The 15,193-nt window shown below is 38.2% G+C and overlaps 1 protein-coding gene across 1 annotated transcript; it reads left to right on the top strand.

Moving 5' to 3' along the window:
• Window positions 1-252: 252 nt before the first annotated feature.
• LOC104501742 (supervillin-like) lies at window positions 253-14,819 on the top strand (the record flags this gene model as incomplete). Its single annotated transcript, XM_010145602.1, has 7 exons — window positions 253-378; window positions 6,763-6,766; window positions 10,691-10,834; window positions 12,877-12,966; window positions 13,049-13,135; window positions 14,193-14,370; window positions 14,647-14,819. Coding segments are annotated over exons 2-7 (673 nt in total), but the record flags the coding sequence as incomplete, so codon positions are not given.
• Window positions 14,820-15,193: the final 374 nt, after the last annotated feature.

Raw genomic sequence — 15,193 nt, 5'->3', positions numbered from 1 at the left:
ACTGAATGATTCTGTGTGTGATTCTGTCTGTGTGATGTCTTTTTGACAGATGATTCCCATTCAACATCTTCAGTAAGGGCTCGGTGTTCATTTATATGAACTTTGTATACGTATATGAAATGTAAATAACTATAGTTAATGTTAGAAAACTTCAAGTTCTCTTGAATAGTGAACCAATAAGGGTAGCTTTTCAGGGTATTGGTAATTACAGTGTTTAAAGCTACTTGTTGGCATGGCTTTTCTTCTAGGTTAGCATTGCTGAAGAAGAGTGGTGAAGAAGACTGGAAGAGCAGGCTTGGCAAAAAGCAAGAGTATGCAAAAGTGTGTGTCACTGATCGTAGCGCGCAGGTGCAAGAAGTTGAGCAGTTGTTGAAGAAGGTAACTCTATCCTTGTTTGGAAAAACGTCTTGCTTGAAACGCTTCAGCTTTTTGAAGATGCATCCAACTAGACAGGCATGCCTAATATTAGCTACTTGCTCCTGCTATTTCTCTTGTTGTCAGGCTTGTTTGAAAAACAATTCTCAGAACATGAGAGCTCTTTAAATGAGAATGTCTTCACTGTTTTGGGACATGTAATAGTGGTTACAGTGTCTTCACATCAGCAGAATATGAAACAGTAAGCAGGCCTGTAAGGCTTCTGGAATGTTTACAGATGTAATGATACAAGCCTTCCCCCCACCAGTGAAACTGACTGAAGAGTTTAAGTTTAGATGTCTTCCTCGGTATGGGTGAGCTTCTAAAACTTTCAGATTCCTAAAGCTGTGTTGGGCCTGTGCAGTAATTTGAGCAGTAATTTTGGATCCTAGAACACTGAGGAAATGCAGCTATCAGGTCATTCCTGAGCCATTTGGCTTTTGGTTATCTTGCATGATCTTTGGTGTTTGTGGATAACCAAAACCATCTGGATAAGAATTTTTTCTCTCTTGTCAGTGTTAGTGAACAGAGCGGGAGATGGGTAGAAAGGTGTAGAGGAAAGGAAAGTCCACGTTGTTAGCACACTCTGGCTGTGTCTGTACATGAACAAATCGCGTTGCCCAGCAAGAGTGGATCTGAAAAGCAGAATGATTACTGACAAGTTCCTGCTATCCACATCATACTTGCTTTTTTTGCTTCAGGCTAATTTTAGTCTGCTCCTGTGGCCTGACTGCCGTTAGCAGCTGTGGTGTTACGTAGGAACCCAGGAGTGTACTTCAGGTCTTAGTTTCATCCAAAAATCTGTGCGTTTTGCAACACAAACCAAAGCACAGAAAGTGAGGATGACTGGGAGATCTGCTTCAAAACGGGCTGCTGTTCAAATTACAGGACTAATGAAGACTTGCTTCCTTCTGAGTCTAGCATTTTGAAAATGAGAGTGACAGATAAAATTGGCTGTTTCAGAAGCCTTTAATTTTTGAAGGAGTATTTTCACAGAGGACATGTGATGATAACATTTGTGTTATAAATTTTACTAGTGGGGATGGTAATCTTTGGATCCAATTCTTCAATTGTGAAAATGCTGCTTCTATTAAATCGTATAGGCAAAAAACAACAGAAAGTCTCCTATTACTTACATTGGAAGTAAGGAGTTGTTACACAGTCTGTCATTATTGAGGATAAATCTGTGCCTGCATGTGTGACTCATCGATGGTTGTGTGTTAACTGGACAGAAAAACAAGAAAGCTGATTTTTGCAATTTGGTTTATGGGTTTTATTTTGCCTTGTGGAGTTGCTCAAAAATCCAGTTGCTAGCTTGAAAGATGTCCTAAAGCAAAATTACTTTCAGGGAGGAATCAAAATTGCGGTCACATTTTTAACAGGCTAGTCTCCAAAGTGACAACTCTTGAGATCAGATAACAAATGTACTCCAGCTAAAGACAATGGGGTTGAGAAAAAGCTTTAAGCAGCTGCCAAGAATTAGGCAGAGACAAAACCTTTGTTCTCTCTTCTCACTCCCCAGCACCCATATCCTCCCTGCTGTGTTACCACGTGCAGCAACTTCACTCAGCAGAGCACAAGTTAGGCTTTTAAAGCAAGTAAGCGAGCATGAAGTGCTTGAAGGGTACAAGCTTTGAAGTGACAGTGCTAGCAATGGGAGTTTTTGTGACACTGGGTCACCCGCCCTGTTGGTTCATGTTAGAACCAACTATTGGCTATTTAGAGACTAAATCAAAGGATTTGCATGTCTGCCAATGCGTGAAATCTTGGATGTGTAAGAAAAACGTCTCATTAGATACACAACTCCCTGTATTGAACTGTATTGATACTTGTGATGCTGATTCATTATGTGATGCATGGTAAATAATGTAAAGCTTCACTAAGCTGACCACACTGCTTAAAACGTACCATGTCCGCTGCCCTTAAATCTGGAAATACTATTGTTATTGATAATTAATTGATTGAGCACCATGAAGCAGCGTGCTTCTGAAGTCTTTATTGTAGAAGAGCTTAGAGACTATGATGTACTTGAGAATCTTAGTGCTTTCTGTTGCCAGATTGCAATAAAAATCTGTAAACTTCAATCATGCCCTGTTGGTTCAAAGTGATGCCTGAAGTTTTTTGTTTCGGTATGTCATTGCCATCAAGGTAGTCAGGCTTTCTTTTGTGTGTGTGAGTCTTCTAAAAGGTTATCTGACTTGTTCTGGAGATATGAGTATTGAAACGTAGCTTTATAAAATAGGATTTATTAGAGTACTTTGAGATTTCTTATAAACAACAAAAGTTGAAAGGTTCATACTCTTAATAAAATGGTTACATTAAATAGTGCTGTTTGATCACTTCCGGTCAAAATGCTTCTCCACAGTGGTCTACATGGGGAGGTGTTTCTCCAAATGTGTTTATAGTCATTTATATGTAGACTAAACTGTAGAAAAACCATGCAATTAACGGAAAAGCTGACAGAGCAACCTCAAATGGGGGGGGAAAAGGGAACTAAGGAATTAACTCAAGGAGGTACAGATGAGGGGGAAGTTCTGATTTACTTGAAGGTCCAGCATCTATTTTGATGATTGCTACACCTAGGAGGAAAATTTGTTGGTAGCTGTGAGACTTCTTAAATTATTTATATGTATGGTAAAGCATACATGGAAAATTCAAAGAGATCATCTAACATCAGGGGAACAACTGTACACTGGGGAATGGCTTCCTGGATTAAAAAAAAATCATTTTATTTGGGGAAAATATTTTTTATTTAGTATATTAGTATTTATCATCTTAGGTTGGATGGTGGACTTCCATTTTGTTGGGTTTTTTCATGTGTGGGAAAAATAACTAACTTCAGAATCTTTCCTTAGTATCAAAGTAGCAAGATTTACTGGAATGAAAATTCCTGATTTATAGTCAGCCATTTTAAACAGAGTTCCTGATTAATGTGATTACCAGCTGCATTGCAGTCACATTAAAGCAGTGAATGACATTTGAAATGCACTTAATTCTTACAGCAAGTTCAAATTGCAGCTCAGCACCGCTGTAAGAGGCTAGGGCTGAACAGTCAATTCAAAATTACTCAGAGATGAAGTGTGTGAGGGGAAAAAAAAAAAAAAACCCAAACCAAAAAAACCTTAAAGGGGTTATGCCCTGAAAGAGTGACCTTTAGGCAAAGCATTAGTCTCTTGCAGTGGTAATAGTTTTATCCATTTCATATATGGCATCCACCAAGTGCTTGTATCCAGTTCTAATCAAAGCTGCAACTCTCATTGAGGCTTCATTTTTAGCCGCTCTAACAAGCTGCATTTACCCATATTTTGCACAGTGTTCCACATTTGCTTTAACCTACAGAAAGGAAGAAGAATTATAGATGATAAAGCCATGTCTAATCAGCTTTAGGTAAGCCCAGCTCTGAGGCAGAGGTTATTTGTAGGCGTTGTTTGGAATGGTGAACTCACCTTCCCTGAGTGCTGTGGGCTTAGCAATTCCCTCCAGATGGCTTTTGAGTATCGCGGTTTTAGTAATCTGTCTTTCCTTTCATCTGTAAAATAGAAGGCTTGTAACTTAGCAGGGTCTGATCAAACTCACAGCAGAATTGTTCACGTTGTGGTTGTTGTAGTTCATCAATTTAATGGTGCATGAAAACAGAGACATAAAAATTGTCAGCATATGAAAAGTGTATCTTCTGGCTGTGCTGTTTTGTTCTGTGTTGAATTGTAGTGATATTGTTACTAATTTGTTTAATTCCTGCATGGCATTCCACTGGTAAACATGTTGTTGTATTATGACAACTCTTTTTTTTTTCCTCTGGCTTTCCAATAGGGAAGACATTTCTAGGAGATGAAAAGGTTCAGATTTACTTCATTTTTAAACTAGGGGAAGATGTGTTATTCAGCTCATCTCCACTTCTGGTAGTCCAGTTCTTTTCTAATTCTTTTGCTTTGCTTCTGTCCTTGTCATAGGAACCTGTATATGCTTCTACTTACTCTCCTGTTATATCTGCTCTCCATAAATTTCATCCTTTTCTACCTATTAATCAGGTGAGCTGAAGACTGCACAATTTAAATGTTCAACAATTTCAAGTAAGCACATTGTGACAGTTGGGGTTTTTTACACAGGAAGTTAATAATCTTCTTAATTTAGCAGCTTAGTAAATGCTGCTTTAAAGAAACAAATTATGCCGCTATGCTGTGTACTCTTCAATATTCTGCTAGTGTTTGTCTTAAGGTTGTTTTTCTAAAAATTCTGTGTCTGTTAAAACTATATAGGTGAGAAAGTAAATGAAGATGACTTTACTGCATTCATTAGAGCACTGAAAACTTTCAAGCTGTTAAAAAGGGTATATAAAAGGAGCAATATGTAATTGCACAGCATTTATTTTAGAATAAAATGCTGTGTACCCTGACTTCTTTGTAAGCAATACACATATACAACGTAAGAAAGAAAATCATCTAATTTATTGAATGTAAAAAACAAGTTGCTTTTGTTCAGAGATTACTATCCTATAGTGCTTTTCCCTAGTCCTGTCTAAAGGAGTTTTGCCTTGGCACATTCTGCTTCCGTTCTCTGACTGTCCCGTCTTCCTGCTTCTCTCTCTCTCTTTCTTCCTTTAAGGTCTGTAGTTCTAGTTTGAAAGAACCAAGCTCTCTGATTTCTGGTGAACGTCCTCCTTGGAGATGGAAGGTGAAAAGCTGTATAAACTTCCTATTTAATTATTGGAGGGAAGAGTAAGACAGAAAATTACATTCAGATATAAGATGCACATTCCCATGGGAACTTGTGGCAACAGAGTTTATGTTGCATTTTCTTGAGAATAGAGTTCTGCTGCTGTTCTGTTCCAGTAAATGATAGAGAAGCTTCATGTGAAATGCTCCTCAAAAATTCATGTCCATACCTCTGCAATTCCCTCAAACAATTTGAAGAACTTACTTATGAAGAATTAATAGTTGATGAGAAATGTAACAAAGTTGTCTGAGCAGAAGTAGGATACTGGATCTCGATCTGAGCAACCAGTACCTATTTCACGTGTTCAGAGGTAAAAAAAGCAAAGGCAGGAGTGGGCAAAGAAACAAGTTGAAGAAAAACCACAAGAAAACAAGGAGAGTTCACTGGAAGGTCTCTAATCTAATTCTGCTTTCTTAAGCCTCCTTGTCCCTTTCCTCCCAACTCAGATCTGTGTAGGTAGTACTACAAGAAATCCTTTGGTTTCATTCCCACACAAAATACAGTGTATGTCGCATATGGAGAACATTCTGACCAGCGTGTATAATGGCAGTGAATCCAGGGGGCACATACTCACTGCTAGCACAGAGGAGGATGATTATGGCATAGGCTACAGGAACAGTAAAAGTTTTTACTACTTGCTATTTACTGTTTCCCTTTTCATTTTCATAGCTGGTTTTGAGGATCATCTTTTACTCTGATTTTTTTATTAAAAATGGAATTTGTGGCTAGTAAGTAAAATATGTTAGTGTTACCTCTTTTCTGTAAGCTCTGCGTTTAATATAGCTTTATTACTATTTACTTCAGCTAACATACTCATATTGTTGTGACAGAGGTCACCAGCTCTATGTATCTAGAAGGTAAATATATCATCTAACTTAATATCTCTCCAGTAATGAGAGAAAATCCTTCAATGGGCTGTTTATCCCATCTATCTTAAAAGGGGAAGACCCCAAAAATGTTCATCTTTCCATTGACCATGGTGAGCTACATCATGCCATCTTTAGAAAGCTGCTTCTATCTAGTATGGTATCAAGATGCACACAGCTTTGTTTTTCTTTTTCTGGCACAATTAATTGTTTTGTTGTTTGCACCAAACACAATTTGAGTTTGTTCTGTTTTGTTCAAACCACTTTTGAACAGAAAGATGTGTATTTGCATTTGAGTTTTCACCTTATAACAAGACCAATATAAAACTGCAGAGGAAAACATTGCGGAAACTTTTCCATACTTGTACAACTGTTGGATTCTTTTTGTGCTTTTTTTGTCTTAGGAGCCTGATCTAGAGAAGTTACTTGTGATTAAAAAGCAAATAGATACTTTTTGGATTCCTCTTTTTTGTAATTTATAACATCACTTTTAAATGGGTCCCCCTTTTGAAAAATACTTTTAAAATGTTCATTCTCTGTTTGGCCTCCCTCAGGTAGGGGCACTCTTGATTTTCAACATAGAAAACCATGAATTACCTTAGTTTTTTAATCAAAAAAGAAAACTCCAAACAACAAAGCAGTATGCTAACAGACCACCCTCAGTTGTGTTCTCATGACCTGCAGAGGACGCTGCTTGGATTGGAAAATGGTGGGGCGCGTTGCCTGGGTGCAGGCTCTTCCTTAGCCTGAACTGACGCTGCGAAAGCAGAGGAGTGCTCGTGCACACCCTCAAGAAGTATGTTGCAGTGACCACTATCATCCAACCCAGTCAAGCAGTGGGAGAAAAGTAATCCCTGTTTCTGACTGTTCTGACTGCATCGAGTCCGTAACTCCTTCTCAGACTTAAAGCAGATCTTTTAGGAAAATACACAGTCTTTATTCTAACCTGTCGACATTAAGAAAAATTGCTGCAATATTAAGTAGTTTTTCATGTGTAATTATTCTTCCAGGGTAACCCTTTTATCAGTAAAAATAAACATTCATCTGATTTAATCTGATGCAGAATTTTTTTTTTTTTCAAATCCTGAAGAAACTATTTTGGGCCTTTCCTGAAACCTTTCAGAATTGTCATCATCCTGGATAGCAGTGTAGAGGCTGCATACAGATGAACTATGGCATTATCTTTTCAGAACGGTTGTTCCATGGAAATTTTCTTCATCTTTTTCTGTCTTCCTAATTGTCTGGTTTTTGCTTGTTTCCCTTTTCAAATATTTTTTTATTAAAAGCCAGATTTTTCTGAAAACCTCTTTTTAACCATCTATATGACTATTTCTTCTTTATCTTCATCACTCCTCTGTATGCTGGTATCATCTTGAGAGTTTTCTCAGCAGAATATCTTTTTTCCACATCCATGAAAACATTTTGATCAAAGTTGGAATGAATCAGATCACTTCATGGTTCTTTTCTGTTTAGAAATAATTTTCCAGTCAGTTAACCAGTTTGCAGCATGTAAGCTACACTGATATTTTTATATTGCTCAGAAAAACTCAGAATGTCATCTGTGATTAAGTTAAAGGTATTAAAGAAATCAGAGGTAACTGTGTTAACATATATTTAAATATACTGATCTCATCAAAACTTCCATTTTGATTAAGCCTGTTTTCCATAATGATGTGTGGAATGGTGATAATTACACGTCTGTGTTTTGATTCTTCGTGGATTGTCTTACAGCAGTCTTCCCGTGAGTGTCTGGAACAACACACAGCTCGTGCGACCTGTACCTATGCTTTAGTATTTAAAGTATTATTTATTATTATTAGTACTTCTTCTAAATATTGTCCCCACCTGAGCTTTTATCAGTCCCATATGTTTTAATGTTTTCAAAGGTTTTTATTTTTTTAGATTCACTTCTTGTATTTTGGGCATCTGCTATTCCAGTTATTTCACGTTGTTGTATGCCAATTCTTCTCATCCATTTTTCTGTTTCGCTTCATTTTTGGAATTTATCATTTGTCTAAAACAATAGGTTAACACATGGATGTGTTTTTCTTTATAAATTAGGGTATTTCTTTGAATGTAACTACCTTTTTTGTTTAGTGGGAAAAATTGCTGTTGTATTCCTCAGTGTTTGTTTATTCTTGATACACTAATTCTTGTTTTGGCTTTTTATTGGGGTCTTTGCCTCCCCTTATCAAGATGTCACAGTTCTGAATTTGAACTTTATTCTTCTTTCGTACCTTACTTCTTTTTTTTCAATTTAAAATAAAAAAATACTTAAAAGCTTTTACCTTTCTTGCCATATTTTCTCCCAAACAATGTGCTTTGACCAGTTTATGGAGGAATAAATGCTGCCTTTTTGGCAATTGTGAAAGCTTTCTAAACTATTCCCAGTTACCAGGTGTATTTTTTCTGAAATTTATTTTGACTGTTGTGTTGGCTCTTGTTAGTTTTCCACCTATAGAAAACTTTTCTATCTTTTAATCATCACATATACTTTTGTTTTTCACTAGGACTGTCATGGCAAATTAAATGGGCTAGAGATTGTTTGGTGTCTCTTCAGTTCATCTTTTTTTAGTCCATTTGTTCATTAATAGATGAAGGTGGATTAGGCATTAGGAAGAAATCTAATATGGAATTGCTCCAAGTTTTGTAACATACAGTATGATCTTTTTAAGAACTCCAAAGATGTTTTGTCCAATGGAAGAGCTTGAAATCTTCCATTAAAAAAAGTTTGTTTCTGCTGTTAGACAGCTGCTGTCTTTGGTCCTCTGACACAGCTCCAGAATTACTCATGATTTTTCTTATAACTTACATGTGTAGTGATTAACACATGCACACATAGGTATGTGTCTTCAGAGTTTCCAGTAACTCTGCATACTCTGGAGCTTCAGATATTTGCTGGAGACAAAATGCAAAATTAAGACTCCTGTCACTTAAAGAAAAAAAAAAAGAATCCGTATATAATTCTACTTCTTTCTGCCTCTCCCTCACTTGCCCTCATCTTGTAGTGGAAGTCAGCATCCTCATTAACTTAAAAATATTTGTTCTGTGTATGGAATTTTACTGAATTTTCAGTAGGTGTTCATTAATTTCCCTCCAAGATCTCCTTTACTATGTTGCTGTGGGTTTTTTCTACCAGCTGTTCATCCCAGCGGTGGCTGTGCTGATACTGGAATGGGTAGAGATTGGGGCAAGTGAACAGCAATTGCTTCCAGTGTTTTTCTTTAAAGCATTTGGAGGCTTTTACAGATGAGGAAGCAGTATCGAATAGACTTGCATCATGTTATTTCTATTGAAAATTTCAGAGTGCTAGAGAAAAATCAGAGGTTTTTATCTTGATTATCATGACGCGCATAGTCTCTGGCTGCCCAGCTATCATTCCTAACAAATGGAGAGCAAGCATTACTGCCGAAGGTTGTGGAGATACATGGAACTAGAGGAAGGAGTGGAGGGCTGTCATGTCACAGTAATTCTACAAGTCACTTCCTGGCTTGTCTTTGCTGTTTCTGACTGATAGATACTGCCTCTGGTAAATGCTGCAAGCTACGTAATCTCTATTTCAGTGTGTCCTCTGCAGTCACAATAATTTTTATGTGAAAGTGTCTGATTATAAGAAAATAAGAATATCTGGATTTGTATCCCTTCCTGAAAGGAGAAGTGTTTACGTTCACAAGTTGTTGGATACTGTTCCATCTTCCCTTAGCGGTTGTATGAGCTAGAGGTGTGCTAAACCTTTATAGTATCATGTGGTTTTTCAGTTCTAACAGCTACGTTGTGAAAGAAAATTCCAAGGAGGACACAACTTGGAAGTAATTCTAGAGTTGACAGTCCCATGCACTAAAAATACTTTAATGCTCTATTTCTATGCAGTATAATCTGTGAAATGTTGCTCCTTTTTTTACGATAAGTGCATTGAAGCAGTATTTCTTTGGCCTGACTTAGCTACAGCCGAGTACGTAAATTCAGGTTTTTTTGTATTTAACATACTGTCAGTAATCCTTTGTGTTAGGAGGGCACCAAGATAGATAGTGCTTCTAGCTGCTTCTAATCACTCAAGCTGTTGACTGCTACCCTCTAAAGCAAGTAAGAAAAGCTAAGAGTGACCTAAAAAAAAAAAAAAAAGGTTCGGGGCAGGGGAGAGATGATCACAGTCATTGGAAAAGTATTCAGTAGAGCAAGCTGACATAGGAACGAAAGTGAGCAGTCTCTGGAGAGATAGGGCTGCTTAATGCTGCCTGGAGAATTGAGAATTGAGTCAGAGATCTTCATTGTTATTCCTTTGCCACCTGCAGATTTACACACTTGAAAACATCTGCTGAAAGTTGGTTTAGTGATCTCACTAGTGCAAAAAGTCATGCTTCAAAAGAACAAGGTCTGGAAAATTATATGCAGAGTAAATGGTTTGGTTTGCTTTGCTTAGAGGGGATGCCATTTGCCTTGGCTGGTAGCTTGAAGAACAGGTCAAAGAGCATAGACCAAAGCCTTATCTTCACAGTGTAGTGGAGCAGCAAGACAATAAAGCTTCTCAGGGTCAGGGTCACCAAGCTGGGTCTGAGACTTTACTCAGTTGCTTGTTCTCCTGGATTTTTTCCTCTACAGCTGAAAGCTGAAATGTTTAGCCAGTGTTTTGTTATATCCTGGTCAGGTTCTGTATTTTTAAACATACTTTTCTCTCTTCCTCCAAAAAAAGCAAAGAGTGGCAGATAACCAGGAGAGTCAAATGACCATTGAAGAAAGGAAACATCTGATTACAGCTCGAGAAGAAGCCTGGAAGTCCAAGGGTAAAGGAGCAGCCAATGACTCCACACAGTTCACTGTAGCTGGACGCATGGTAAAAAAAGGTCAGTGATGAAATGATCCCAATATAAATAAGCCACTGCTTATCTGTCTAGTCAAAATAAAGTCAAGCTAAAGCTATGCAGAAACAGTATCCATCAGTTTAGCAAGAGGAGGACTGTTTATCTTCAACTGAATATCATGTCATGAGGCTGTTCACTCTAGCTTCTTGTGACCATTCATATTGATCCATTTTGTTCTGCACTATTGCACTACCATCCGGTTATTACTGGGCTCGGTCTGACTGGTGGTAGTCAATCACTTGAACAGTCATATGTTTCATTTTTCCTTCTAATACAACCTGGAGGGCACAGCTTGATTGTTCTTCTTTGTTCTTCGTTTGAAAACCCAGGTGCACTGTCTAGAGAAAAGTTATGAAATCTAGTTGTTGCTATTGCTGGCACTTCCCCCACTCCTAGGATTCCTGGGAGTATTTGGCAAACGTGTTGTTTTTATGGATGTGTTTTGAACAACAGCTTGAAGTGTTGTGTTTGGCTGAAGAAATCGCTGTAAGATTTCTGCATAGAACCAGAGAGTAGAAATGACAAGGGAGCAGTGTTGATGTTTTTAAGATCTCTTGAATTCAGTCATTGTTTCCAGATGCAATCATTCTTCTGAAGTGGACAGGAGTCTCTGAAGGCCATACATGGTAGAAATATAGCTGTTCACACACTGCGCCTGTGAAGATGATAGCTTTGGGAAGAAGGCACCTAAACTGATCTCTTGTGATTAATGAATACTCAATTTTGGTTTGTTTCAAGAACTTAGACACAACAGCAATGAACCTTGAGTTAAATAACAACCATCAAAAAAAAAATATCAGTGTGTGGTGAGGGTAGTACAGCAGCAGGGAGTAACTCCATTTGCAATCCAAGCCACATTCTGTTGGCAGATAAGCAAATACATGGTATTAGGAATGGCATCTATTAGTAACATATTTTAGCTGCTGCTTACGTTATTCTGCTGCTAGAAATGTCAAGAGTCAGTGTTTAAAGACTAACCTGTTTTGGAGGATCACCAAGAAAAAGTGTTCAGTTGTCCACAGATTGCTTTTTGAGATTTTCTTTTTGACAAATAGATTGGCCTTTGGAAAGGGATAGGAGGTGATAGTGCTTGCTCTTCCTAGTGGGAAAAATACTTTGAAAGGACTCTGTAGGTGCTGTGATCGTTCTCACGGAGAAGCAAGGCAATCCAGTGACAGTGGCATCAATGAAAGTAGCCCAAGCACGATTTTATTTAGATACGTGATATTTTTGTTGCCTAAAAGAATAAATTATCATGATGAGTTTTTAATTTGAGATGATGAGAAAGCAATGCAAAAATAAATATTTGTTATATGCATATGCACGGTTGTTGTATTTTAGTTGCTTCTTATGGCTGAAGATTTTTCAGTCCTAGCTGGCAGTGATCCTTTACTAACATCGGAACCAGTTCTCAGTGTAGTCTGGTGGATTAACTCTGACTTGCATTTCTAAATTTGTTTCCACACGTTCTTAAAAACACTACAGGGCCCAAGAATTACTGCTTAATCCAGGGGCAGCATTCACAGGTCAGATGCATCCTGCTATGCCTGTTAATAGGGATGGGTTTAAATTTATAGAGAAGGGGTGAAGGGGTAGTGGTGATAAAGGTGCTAAGCAAGATCTTTTTGTTCAGAACAGTTGTATGTTTTTAAAATGTGCCTTGTGGTAGAAACGAAATCCAAAACATAGACCAAGTGAACTGCTGCTACCTTGAAAACAGCCAAATCGCAGATTTCAAGAGAAAGCATGTACCTTGCATTAGCTTGCTCACAGATGCTTGGAAACAAATCTTTGTTCTTGTGAATGGCACAGGTTGATTTAATGGCTGCTGTTGATTTAAGGAACAGGCAGGGCAGTGCACTCTGCCATCCTTACTACAACAGTTGTGGAGGCCGGGGAAGTGTGAGGGACTGTAGGAAGTGGCCGGGCTCGTCTGCTTTCCCTAAATAGCTTTCCCTGTCCTCACTGTTGGAAACATGGGCCGACCCAGGGCTACATTTTCTTTGTTCTCTGTTCTTACGCAGGCCTGGCTTCTCCAAGTGCGCTAACACCAGTAGCATCGCCTTTCAGTAACCGGCAGAAGTCTACCACTCCGGTTACAAAGCCCTTAGAAGGTAAGGAATAAAAATGGCTAAAAAACATTCAGGCTTTTTTACTTCCAGTCAGTTAACAAGTTTTACTTTCTGATTTGCTTAGAAATTGAAGCCAGGCCTGATATGCAATTGGAATCAGATATGAAGCTTGACAAGCTGGAGTTGTTCTTGGGAAGACTGAATAACAAAGGTTGGTAAAGTTACCACAGGTGGCAATGTATCCACTCTGTGACTTCAGTAAATCACTTAAAATACCTCTTAATTAAAATATCTGGTAATAGAAACTGAGTATTTCTTTGTTCAGGCTGCACTTACTGATCACAGAGGGGTTTTTTGTGATAGTCTTTGCTAAATTTGAACAAAAAAGCCTTATGCTATTGTATTACAAATGTACAATAGAAGGTACAAAACAAATGCCAAAATAACTTCCATCGTTCTCTACACACAACGTACACATTCTTCTTAAGAGCAAAATTTCTTAAACCCACATAGGCAGTATGAACCATACTGCCATATACAGTGAAGCAACTTTTAATGTAGTTTAATCTTATTAAATCAAGGTAGGACACTAAGCTGCTCCCAAGCACAATTCATTCACCTTCCTGCTTTTTTGAAAACTGACTCGGTAGCAGCTTCCTTGTACAGCTTGTTGGCTCCCTCTGAAGCTGGCTAGAGTGCTCTGGTGTTTCCATCTCATGTCTGTCCTCCACCTGTAAGACAAAAATGCTTTTTTTAATTTGTGGAGTGTTAAATATTGAAAACAAACATATTCACATTTCAGTAGGGGAGGCACTAGCATAGGATAGTAATTGTGCCATACTCACTAATGACACTTCCACTTGTAGTTCTGTAGATCTTTTCAAAGGAAGGAATTCTGTGGTTGGAGGCATGATGGAATGTGCAAGACCATAAAATGCTTATATCATCCTACCAAAACAACTCGTTTTTGATAGTGCCTAACTTTTTATTCTGCCGTATTTCCCAACATTTTGTAATAAAGATTATTCCATATGAGTAGCAACTGCACTCTATTTTTATCATTCTGTTCCTACAGACTTTTCTACCATCTCTCCTTCAAATTCCATAGATTTAAAAAACCAAAACAAACAACAAAACACCAACACCATCCACAAAAAAACCCCCACTCCAACAGCTACCAAACAAGCCATGTTTACCTTTTCTAGACTTGAAAACTCTAGTATGATCATTTTATTGGGTGAGGCGTTGTTTTTTTTTTTTTCCTGCAGTTGCTGGGATGCAAGAGACAGTGCTGACAGTTACAGGAAAGTCTGTGAAAGAGGTGATGAAGCTGGATGATGAAGAAACATTTTCCAAATTTTATCGCCATGTGGATTTCCCTTCCTCCTCAGTGCCTTTGGACCTTGATGAGGACTTTGATGCCATCTTTGATCCTTATGCACCAAAGTAAGAACTACAGAGTTTGTCTGGGTTTTGGTTTGGGTTTTTTTTCCCCCCCCATTATTATAACATAGGGGCAGTGGTCAAAATGTTCAGCTTTAAGTCATCGTGTAGATATCTTACTACTCGGCATGTCCATTTCTTCTACCTATTTCTGAAATCTGCCTGAATCGAGGAGCGGATCCTGGTTTCCTAACAGATGTCACACCCAAAATCTCTCGTCATGAGATGATTCTGACTAGCAAAATTAACTGATGATTATAAACACTGCTTGTTTTTCAGGTTAATATCTTCTGTAGCAGAGCACAAGCGTGCAGTTAGGCCTACGCGCAGAGTCCAGTCCTCCAGAAACCCCCTGAAAATGCTGGCAGCAAGAGAAGATATTCTTCATGAATATACTGAACAAAGACTGAATGTTGCCTTCATGGAGTCAAAGAGAATGAAAGTAGAAAAAAGTAAGCTAATGGGATGATTTGTACAAGTGTTAAGGGTCGAGGGACTGAGGTACCCACTCCTCGAATTACCTTAACGAATCCTTCTGTCCTGAACAGAGACAGAAAGGGTTTTAAAAAAAAGGGAAGGAAGAAATTCACACCTCGGTCTGCATTCGGAAAAGCTGAAACAAACTTTTAATAAACGGTAAATTCACACAACTATATATATATATAGGCACAAACCGAAAAGAAAAAAAAAAAGGGAAGAGGGAAAAAACTGAGGGAAAAGAAAAGGACTCAGATAACAGGTTTCGTGGCAGGCGTGTTCAAGGTCGGTGCTCTGGGCAGGCAGCCAGGTGACGAGGTGGCAGTAGAAAAGCCTTGCTTCGCTCTGG

The sequence above is a fragment of the Buceros rhinoceros genome, unplaced genomic scaffold (genome assembly GCF_000710305.1).
Source record: "Buceros rhinoceros silvestris isolate BGI_N320 unplaced genomic scaffold, ASM71030v1 scaffold45471, whole genome shotgun sequence".
Lineage (NCBI taxonomy): Eukaryota > Metazoa > Chordata > Aves > Bucerotiformes > Bucerotidae > Buceros > Buceros rhinoceros.
Note: the sequence above shows the minus strand (reverse complement) of the source record. Positions and strands in the feature narration are given on the sequence as shown.